This window comes from Amphibalanus amphitrite, unplaced genomic scaffold, assembly GCF_019059575.1.
Source record: "Amphibalanus amphitrite isolate SeventyFive unplaced genomic scaffold, NRLGWU_Aamphi_draft 000636F_arrow, whole genome shotgun sequence".
NCBI classification, from domain to species: domain Eukaryota; kingdom Metazoa; phylum Arthropoda; class Thecostraca; order Balanomorpha; family Balanidae; genus Amphibalanus; species Amphibalanus amphitrite.
Window position 1 is genome coordinate 79,985 of NW_024882130.1, and position 10,807 is coordinate 90,791.

The 10,807-nt window shown below is 46.7% G+C and overlaps 1 protein-coding gene and 1 long non-coding RNA gene across 2 annotated transcripts; one reads left to right on the top strand and one right to left on the bottom strand.

The window, feature by feature from the left end:
* Positions 1-1,105: 1,105 nt before the first annotated feature.
* Positions 1,106-3,328, bottom strand: LOC122363711. The gene is made up of 3 exons (XR_006253414.1): positions 3,260-3,328; positions 2,663-2,788; positions 1,106-2,208 (listed from the first exon to the last, which is right to left on the bottom strand). It is a non-coding gene; the product is annotated as an uncharacterized LOC122363711 (long non-coding RNA).
* A 3,560-nt stretch (positions 3,329-6,888) lies between these two features.
* Positions 6,889-8,539, top strand: LOC122363710 (methyltransferase-like protein 24). The gene is made up of 2 exons (XM_043333257.1): positions 6,889-7,087; positions 7,818-8,539. Exons 1-2 carry the CDS (start codon positions 6,962-6,964, stop codon positions 8,481-8,483), a joined length of 792 nt encoding a protein of 263 aa, XP_043189192.1. The 5' UTR covers positions 6,889-6,961; the 3' UTR covers positions 8,484-8,539.
* Positions 8,540-10,807: the final 2,268 nt, after the last annotated feature.

Genomic DNA, 10,807 nt, shown 5'->3' on the forward strand with positions numbered 1-10,807 from the left:
TTTTAAGCCGTTTTTGTGAAATTAATTGGTAAATGCATTTCAAAAGTATTTATTTAAAGTGTGAAAGGAGAATAATTTGGAGAATATGGATATTTTTGTTCCAATAGCTTATTATGTGAGACATGATCGGTACTAACGGGTACTTCTAAGAAGTAGTGAAGAAGTACCAAACAGCCTGCTCGGCTACGATCGTCAGCTGTCCTTTGGAGCTGGACTTCAACGCTGTAAAAAAAATATGTGCTGAATTAATTTTTAGTTTCACCAAAATATGAGCAATTTATCATTTCTTTTTCATTTTTGTAATTATTGTTGAGTGAAGAGATATGTTGCTAGTTCTGACAATATAAATTATTAATTAAAAAAACGAAATGCGACGGTAAGTATCTGCTACTAAATTATCACTAAAACCAAATACATGAAGAATCTTGCTACCATTGCTTATAAAACGTGCTTATCAATACACAAATGTTTTATTTCAGACGAGAAGGATTCATTTGCCTGAAGTCTTGCGTCATGTGCTACTGCTTTGATTCCAAAGACGCTCTCCGGGTCGGGGTAATTTAGTTCTTCATCGATCGATAAGATTTTGATTCCATTGATATCCAAATTTCCCACAGCCGGCAATGGGAATCTCCTGTCGGTGTAAACGCCACGATAGTCCCATCCAACTCAAACACTGGGGAATATCCCCGCACTTTTGAGGACGGAAATCTATGGACCTGTTCGAAAAATAGTGGATAAGATACGGCGAGTTTTATGGTTGGGTCTCCCTTCCGAGGCACATATTTACGGGGGATATTGGGTCATATTCCCCCGGTCATATTCCCTGTGAAGGTGCCCAGGTTGCTGCCGCTCGAATTTTGGTCGCCTACTTAACAAAACCTCCGTTGGTGCCATCTCAGTTTCCTCGAGGTCAGGCAACCTTCACACGCCGTTGGCTACCTTGGCTGGCCGGCGACTCGTTCCCCTCGTGGCGACGCTCTTGACATCCAGTCAAAAGTTGGAGTGGCTGGCGCCCCCAGTGGGGGCCGGGGAAGGGGCAGTGGGCCTCCACGTTGCTCTCTTCCCGAGCCTATGGTGACTTGGCTCAACTCTCCTCAATAGAATCTGGATTCTGCACGCTGTATTAACATGGGCGTAGACACCACTACGGACAATACGGACAGTGGGTGTGACAATCAGTAGTGCCATTCATATAGAGGGTGTCATATATGAGCGGAGAGGCAACAGTACAGCTGAGCGGAGAGACAACATTAAAACAACAGTACAGCTGGCGTTGCATGGAGCTGCAGGCAACCGGACAGCGGAGGCTTGCGAAAAATAAACAATTCGTCACTTCAACGTATAAACAATAGTATAAAAAGCAACATAAACACATATTCTCATGGTCGTACCCATGCACTAGCGGCTCACGGCGGGCACAGGCACGCAGTGTGGTAGCGGTACCGGATCACACGTCATGGGCGTTGTCTCAGCATAGGTTGTTATGAGCGGAGAGGCAACAGTACAGCTGAGCGGAGAGACAACATTAAAACAACAGTACAGCTGGCGTTGCATGGAGCTGCAGGCAACCGGACAGCGGAGGCTTGCGACGGGTACAGGCACGCAGTGCGGTAGCGGTACCGGATCACACGTCATGGGCGTTGTCTCAGCATAGGTTGTTATGAGCGGAGAGGCAACAGTACAGCTGAGCGGAGAGACAACATTAAAACAACAGTACAGCTGACGTTGCATGGAGCTGCAGGCAACCGGACAGCGGAGGCTTGCGAAAAATAAACAATTCGTCACTTCAACGTATAAACAATAGTAAAAGCAACATAAACACACATTCTCATGGTCGAACCCATGCACTAGCGGCTCACGGCGGGCACAGGCACGCAGTGCGGTAGCGGTACCGGATCACACGTCATGGGCGTTGTCTCAGCATAGGTTGTTCGCAATCTAGTTGAAGCCTAAGAAGACGGCCAGTGGGGTCTCACTGATGCTGAGGCGACCTCGGAGACGATGCGTCGCCCCTCCTGTCGGCGACCTGCGGTGAGCAGGACTCCAGATAGCTGTCTGGCACGTTGCCGACACTGCCAGACGCTGTCAGCAGGCCTCACTTCTGCAAGTGATGTGCAGATGGACGCCAGGTGACTTCGTCTGCAGGCGATTCCGGAGACCGCGGCCTCACCAGGCAGTACCACCTGCATCGCCATGTCGGTGTTTCTAGAAATGGAAAAATAACAGTATCGGTGAAGGACAAGCAATACAATGTATTCTGTTTTCCTCTCTTGCAGGTATACGTAATCTACAATTATCATTGTTCCTATTTCATTCAACTGAACCTGAAAATTCCATATTGGCACATTGTTTGACTAAATCTGTGTAGTTGGAAACAGGGGCGACGCCACGGTGCGACGACTGGAGGGGACATTGACCATTTTGGAGGGGCTCGGACCATTTCAAGTTGATTCTTTCCATGCAACGCCATAGGCGTAATGTTAAAAATTTTAAAAAGTGGAGGGACGAGATCCCCTCCGTCCCCCCCCCCCCTGTGGCGACGCCCTTGGTTGGGAAGCAGATTGTTTGAAATACATGTTTGGCTGAACAGTGCAGAAAATATTTCATTGATCACTATAGCTGCAACAAAAAGACTGAGACAGAAAACATTTGCGCTTACCTGGCTCCTTAGACAGTCCCGCGCAACGGAAGTGGTACCATTTATCACAGCCTTCGCATCTGACCATTGGTGCTGCACTGATGCTGCTGCACTCCCCACATTCCCAGTACATTAGGAGCGTGTTGGCTGTGAAAAGATTACATGAGTCATGGCGCATACATGAATAGTAAGATGTTTTATATGTTTAACATCGCATAGCAAAGACAAAACAGCTGGGAGTCAAGTGTAAGCCAAAGTGTAAGCCCTGCCATGTTTTGCAGACTGGATTTTAAGCAAGAAAAGCTTTGCTAAAAATGACGCTTGACGAAGCCTCATCCTACTGGGCTGTCTGACATGTCTCCCTGTAAAAAGCATGTGGCCCTTATATTGTATATATGATGAATATGTTAATAATGCAGAGAAAACACAGTATAAATTATACCCAACGTTTCATCTTAATCGACTTTGTCAAGGGTGTTTGAACAGCTTGAGATGAGTGAAGTGTAAGGGTACCTAGGTACATCTGAAAATAAACTGAATCTGCGTTCAATAAACATTGATTTTGATAATACATTTCACAACTCAACTGCTAATAAGTTAGCACGACAGATAACTAACAATCGCATGAAGAACTTCTTGATTCGCCTTGACATCACATTGTCGTCCGAACGAATGTTGTCTGAAGTTACACATTTGTTTTTTCTGCGCAGCATTTGTGTTTGCCATTTACCGCACTAAATGTTCGCCAGCGGTGGTGACTTTTCCTTACCTGCTCACGAAACGTCACACACGACATGACGTCACCCGAAGACGTCATCAAAAAGTCCAGCTCTTAGGCGTGTCCGAACGCAACGCAACGCAACGGAACTTCCTGACGCACGCGTCATTTTTGACGCACGGATCCGTAAATATTTTTGCACATCAAAAGCGGTGGACGACACTATTCGACCGCCACCCTTGCAACCATGCTATAACTTAGGAACCACTGAACTGATCTGGACAAACTAAACATCATTCAAATCAGAAGGTGCAATTTTATCAGCCTTTTAAAAGATAGTGACCTCAGGTGACCTCAGTGATCTCAAAATGTCAACCTGGCAATAACGCCTAATCTAGCCATTCTATAACTCGGGAACTACTGGGCTGATCGAGATGAAAACACCACCAGTCGATTCAGCGCATGCGATTTCATCTTATCTAATCGAATATGGTGACCTCAGGTGACCTCGGTGACCTTAAAAGGCCAATTTGCTATTTGCAGCCACTCTATAACTCAGGAGCCACCGGGCTGATCGAAACAAAAGCACCACTCAGTCGATTCAGCGTATGCAATTTCAACATCCAATTCGAAAATGATGACCACAGGTGACCTCGGTTATCTTGGGAGGTCACATGACCATTGTCGCCTATGGCAGCCATTCCATAACCCAGGACCCTCTGGCTCTGGGCCGATCGAGACGAAAACGCGACCATTCGATTCAGCGTATGCGATTTCATCAGTCCGTTCGGATGTGGTGACCTACAGTGACCTTGGTGACCAGACTGTGGCTTCTGACTTCTGAGTTATAAATGGCTGCAATAGGTGAAAATGTTAAGTGGACGTTTCGACTTTCGAAGTCACTGAGGTCATCAGAGGTCACCATACCTATTCAACACCGCTGATGAATTCGCATACGCTGAATCGACTGGTGGTGTTTTCGCCTTGATCAGCCTAGTGGTTCCAGATTTATAGAATGGCTGCCATAGGCGACAACGGTCATGTGACCTCCCAAGGTCACCGAGGTCATCTTAGGTCACCACATTGGAAACGATTTTTGAAGCCGCATAGGCTGAATCGGCTGGTAATTTTTTCGTCTCGATCGGCCCAAAAGTTTCTGAGTTAGGTAGGTATAGAATGGCTGCAATAGGCGAAAACGTTAAGTTGACTTTTGCAGGTCACCGAGGTCACCTTAGCTCACCATCTTCGAAACAGCTGGGAAAATCGTACCCCTTGATTCGAATTGATTCTGAACTAACCACATTCTATGTATATTACCTACATTTGGCTTAGCGCAATAAAAAGCCAACGGAAGCTTTATCTTTTATCCGAAAACACAACGCGAGCATTAAGACTAATCACGGACAAAAGGTTACATAAGCGTAACATCTCCCTCTCTACCTGGCCAGTGGCCATGATAGAGCCACTGCAGTCGCGTGGCTCTGCAGACTGCAGAGCCATGCTAGCCGCTGGAGCTCCTCACCCGCTGCCGGCCGGCGGACCCCGAGGCGGTGGTTTTTGTGACCGAAGGGACGCGCAGCGGTCGGGATCGGCGGCCGGAGATGCGGAGAGGATGCCGCCAGTCACAACCAATACAGCATGCCAGACGCTCGCTGCTGTGAGTAGATCGGAATAGGAAAGGGGAAATTGTTGTGAAATCAAGCCACCAACTGGGGCCGAAGAGGCCGGACGGTGCGGGTCAGTTGAGGTCAGGTGTGACCCGCCGGTCACGGGTCAAGGTCAGATGCCGTGCCGACGTTGGCGTCGCTGGCCGCTGCTGTCGTGGCTCTCCGTGGGGCTGCTATTCCACGGTGTGTTGCTGTTTGTGGTGCTAACTCGTCGACCAGCACCGACCAACGCTGGCGCCAGGTGAGAATTATAATTACAATTTTACTATCGTATGCATTCGGTTACATGTCGCTTGATGATTTCCTGAGGAACTCGGCAGTAGGTACCTATATATATTTGTTTCGTAGGGTGTTACAATTTAACTCGCGCCCCGTAGGGCAAACGGCGGACCCTACCACCCGTGGGGGGGGGCCGTTTCGGCCCCCCCTCCCCTAAGATCTTGGAAATTTACCGGCCGATTTTCAAAATTCAAACGGCGTTCGATAGCCCCAACCGGGAACTACCTTACCTTGTGACCAAATTTTATTGACCTAGGTCAAACCGATGACGTCACAGGTCAGGTCAAAGGTCAGATTTTCACCGCTCACAGGCATTTCAAGAAATGTGTTGTGAAATCGAGTAAATTGGTAATTTATTGAAAACCATCGATGGTAAATTGTTCGTCAAACACATACTTTGCTATCTGAGGTCACTGATACCAGGTCAGGTCACAGCGAGGTCAGGTCACCGGGGGTCACAATATGAAAGTGTCGTGTGATACATGTTTTATGGTCCATTTTACATGTCAAATGCGATTATGTGGGTTAGGCAGCCTTTGGGGCCAGCCTAGGTCACGTTTTGGTGAAGGTCAGGTCAAGGTCAGGTCAAATTAGGTCAAATTTCAAAGTTGATATTTTTGCATAAAATGGGTATCGATTCGATGCAGCTCGTCACGGGGAGTCTAATGGTGGTCTTCTTTGTTTTGCTCTACGATGTCTAGAATTGCCAAAAATTGAGTTTGAAAATTTGACGTTATCATTTTTGAGCAGTTTTTTTCGCTATAACTTGGCCAAAAAACGAGGCATTGATCTTAAATTTGGTATGTAGATAGAAGACGGTACCTAAGTACTATCACATACCTATATTCCGTTTTTTTTTTAACTCAAAAAACTTTTTGGATTTTTTGGCAAATATATAAAAAAATCTTTTTTGATTTTTGGGGGTCAAAACTCAAAAGCTTCAAAAATCCGAGATAGCAGTTTTGTAGCCCTGTCAATTCTACACCTTTTAGGTATGTCTGATCATTTTTCTGTATCTTCAAAGTTGTAGGCCTGACAGGTCTTCTCGCGAAGGTCTTTTTTCGGTTGAAAATGACAGAACATGACGTCATTCTGACGTCATTTGTGGCCAACCTATCAGAGCCTCTGGATAAATTTGTGGTCACAATGTGTAAAATTGATGCCCGGAGAGGTCCTGAAAGTTTGGTGGCGATATCTCCAGCCGTTTAGGAGATATCGACGGAAAAGGACAGGGGGGCCGTTTCGGCCCCCTACGGGGCGCGGGTTAAGACTTAAGACCCAGTTCAACGAATGACTTGACCCATGGTCCATGGGTGTATACATACAAAAATGTCGAAACATAATAGGTAGACGTTTTACCTTATTTTCTCGTAATAGTTTATTGCCTATTCTATTCATAATCACCAATGTTTTATTCAAGAATGAAGCGGGTTTCTCGTCAACACATGTCAAATCGCGGAGGACAAACCTTAGGTACATACCAAGGTAGCTACTCCTAGGTCAATACAATACGTCGAGGAACGTGGAACCGAAGCGCCGGGTGACTGACCGTTCACCGCAAAGTTCACCGCCAGTAGATGGAACCCCCACGCCACCTACAGCTCTCCGTCTCTCTATCTCGCCGCCAGAGCACTGGGGTCGCCCTGCCGGCCCGACATGGCCGTGCGAAGGCTGCCTCCGATGTCGCCCGAGGACCACACTATGCTGGCCGACCTGCTGATGTATCTCACCAGGCCGGATCCACGTACATGTCAGAAGAAACTTAAGTTCGGCGGGATTCCCGTAAGTTTTCCTCTTCAGAGGTTGTATCAAATAGCCGCAGTGGGCTATATTCCGTTATGGGCATGCAATTACTTTATGCTTAGGCTATTCCCAAATCCCGGGAATTAAAGGGACCCTCCCACCTTCAAAAAAGTTAATGAATTGGCACGAAAGTGATGTCGCTCGGTTCAGAAAGAGTGAAAACGAATATCCACCAAATTTCATCGAAAAATATTCACCGGTTTTCAAGATATTAGACTTTTACTTTTGTTTACTTTTTGGGATCTCCGCTGTTCCTAGCGACTTTATTTGAAAGTGCGGCATTTGTTGCGCGCAAAGCAGCATATACCACCGCGTGCTACCAAACGTTTTAGTAAAAGATTTAAAAATCGTTAGATCTCCGCTGACGTCACAAATTCTAAGGGGGCATACCAATGCACTAGCCCCTTAGAATCCGAAAACTGCAAGTTTGAAATTCCATATCTCCGAATTAAAGCGTTTGTCGATGTTGTGAGTACCCAAACCGGTATTTGCAGGCCATGGCCACCAATTTGGCTATCTCAACTCAAAACTAATGTTAAGGTGGGAGTGTCCCTTTAAGTATAGAATGATCCCCACTTGATACTTTTCCTCATCGGAAGGTATCATTTTGCTGCTTTTTAGCGTTTTGTTTAGATGCCCGTAGGCACTATTTTCAATGTGTCATTTATTTCGGAGCAGACTGGCCGTAATCTCCCCTCTGTTCATTCAGATCCGAGATCGTTCGGCGGCGTATGTGGACGGACACAAGTACGTCTGTCTGGACCCCGAGCTCTCACTGCTCACCTCCGACGGCTGCCTAGTCTACTCGTTCGGCATCAGCATCGACTGGTCGTTCGACTGGGATATGGAGGCGTTCGGCTGCACTGTGCACGCATTCGATCCGACTATCCCCGCTCCAAACGACTCGGCTGGCGCCGGTGACGTTTCGTTTCACCAGTACGGTATCGGTGGGCGGGACGGTGTCTTAGAGAACTCTGACGCACAGCTTAGAACTCTGGAGACGCTGGTTGACCGGCTGGGTCACAGACAGAGTGTCATCCACTACCTGAAGCTGGATGTGGAGGACGGCGAGTGGGCAGTGTTCCAACAACAGGCTGAGCTCGACGCGCGCTCCGTGCTGGCAGAGAACGTAGAACAACTAGGAGTAGAGCTGCATTTCATGGACCACCAGCCGGCGGAGCAGCATGTGACGTTCTACCGGGAGGTCTACCGATCGCTGCTGGCGCTGCAGGAGCTGGGGTTCTACCTGTTCTGGTCGGAGCCGAACCCACTGCAGCGGCCCGAGTGGGCTGTGCCAGGCCTGGAGCAGAATATCACCTACGCTATGGAGGTGGTATGGCTCAAGGCACGCTGTATCGAAGATGCTTACTTATAATTTACTGGAGAAGACATGGACAAAACGATAAAATAAATACATTTACTTTATGATCATGACGGCTTTTCAGGATTTTCATGACGATAGCATAGCCTTTTTAGCCTTGACCATACCCATTTATAGTCATCTCGTCGCTAACTTTCTGCCCTAGAAATTGCTATAATTTCGTTTGCATCAATAAAAATAACCGAGACATTTGTCGACAATTTTTAAAACGCCCCTACGCACTTCGTTACACTGTGGCAAGAAACCCATTTAGAGTGTGCATATGTGGGAGAGTGGTCGGTATAAGAGTGCCCCCCCCCCCCTGCCATTTGATGGTGCGCACAAATTGCAATCATGGGTGCCAGGTCAAGTAGAAACCATGTATGCCTAAATCCTGCATATTTGCATGTCTATGCATATTATTTTAATGAAGCCATTGCCGCATCAGCATAACTTCACCTCACTTCGGAATAAAGAACAACGTATTCGTTCTTGCCTGGAATACCACATTTCAGAGAGTACAAAGACTTTACCGGCTGATAACATTGCACAAGGATTGCATGAATACCATCATATTAAGTAGGTGCAGTGCAGCTACAGAATTTTAAACGATGCCACTGTCAATGACTAGCATTTGATTTGTGCTGTAATAAGTGGTAGATATAATCTCAGCTGTGGTTTTACATGCAAATGACATTAAATGTGAATATTTGGACACTATCTGATCTCCACATCTTTTAATAGCAGTGACGTACAGTAATTGTATTCATCAGTCCATTGTCAATGCTGCATGGTGATCTCTTGACAGATCGAAGATTGATGATGAATACATCGTCAAATTATTGTTTGTTCTAAAATTCTAACTAATGATAAATTGCAACATGTATAAGTGAGGGTAATTTTAGATTTTGAGATAAAGATAAATAGATACATGATTCTGCCATTGTCACTTACCTACCTATCGTCGCCTTCTTGATTCCAAGCACTGACCAACGTGGCTCATTAAATGATTAAGAGTGCTCATTATTCCAAAACGATCGTGCAATGAAATGTTGTGCTGCTATGAGGCTTATATAATCATTCCACACCATCGATGCTTTGCTTATTGCTGTGATTATGCATCATTGGAATCGAAAGGCAATACGAGCCGACTCGCTGATTTGCAATTGCATACCACTACCCACCGTAATATCTCGTTTTCATTTATTTTCTGTCATCTATCACTGCTCTTTAGCTAGGCAATCGAAGACTCTTAACGTTATCCAACTTTCGGTGCATTATTTTCTAGTATGGTATATAGTTATAAAGTGACGAATAACGGGATGTTTATCAATAAGGGCCGAATAAGCGAGATGTCAGTGCATCCTGCGTGCATTGACGGCGATTTGTCTGGACCAGCGTTTTTGTATCGCATCTGATCCGCAGTTTATTTGCTGGGACCACTCTGAGCCAGAAGACGCCACTAAATACGGGGCTTTACGCTAAAACCGCAATGAGGCAATCACTATACTATACGTGCCACGAACGCTAAAGCCGTTAGTTATTTTTCATTCCACCGCGATCCGCCGCTGAAGCGTTCGTTGTCATAGAAACACGACACCTGTGATTGCCGGGGTTCTGCCGTCTGAAGACGGTTCGACCGCAGCCGATACCGATTACACGTCTAAGCCGGTGTCGACTGCGCTAGGAACACGGTTTGACCGGTGCGTCGGAGTCCGTCGGCCAGTTGGTGGGTGAGGGCCTGAAACCAGTGGCGATGGGTGCTGCAGTTGAACCAGACATAGGTAACCGGAGGATCCCCTCAGCCCCTCACCCCATACGGCACGCGACAGGAACGACATTCACCAATCGGTGCCAAGGCTGAACTTAGCACAAATAATGCGATTTGGTCGAATCTCGAGACATGGATCGGTTATTGGAAACTAGCTGGCCAGCCCCATGGCGCTGATGATTGCAGGCTATCAGTGTTGTTGTGAGTGTTGGTGTTGATTTGGATGGTGTTAGTGGGGTTTGAAGGTGTCATGGATCGGCAGAAATGATTAAAGACTGTGAACAGAAGCGAATGTGATATGGTTGTTGAACACTTTGATAAAACCTTAGGATTACCCACACCCTCGTTTACCCATCGCTTTACTTTCAGAGCTCCACACATTCCTGGGTCTTACATCAGTGGCCATGAAGGTCGGGGTGGCGGGAGGGGAGGGGGAGGTTCAAGCATCTCCCTATTTTTTTCTCGGACATACCACTCATAGAGCACCCTATGTACTTTTTTTTGCACATAACGTGAAAGTTTCAGCCCATACTCATTGGTCAGGTCACGTCTCGTCAGTGACTGACCA

Coding starts and splice junctions, on each gene's coding strand:
- LOC122363710 (XM_043333257.1), top strand. CDS start 6,962: ATGGCCGTGCGAAGGCTGCCTCCGATGTCGCCCGAGGACCACACTATG. Junction 7,088..7,817: donor TTAAGTTCGGCGGGATTCCC/GTAAGTTTTCCT, acceptor CTGTTCATTCAG/ATCCGAGATCGTTCGGCGGC.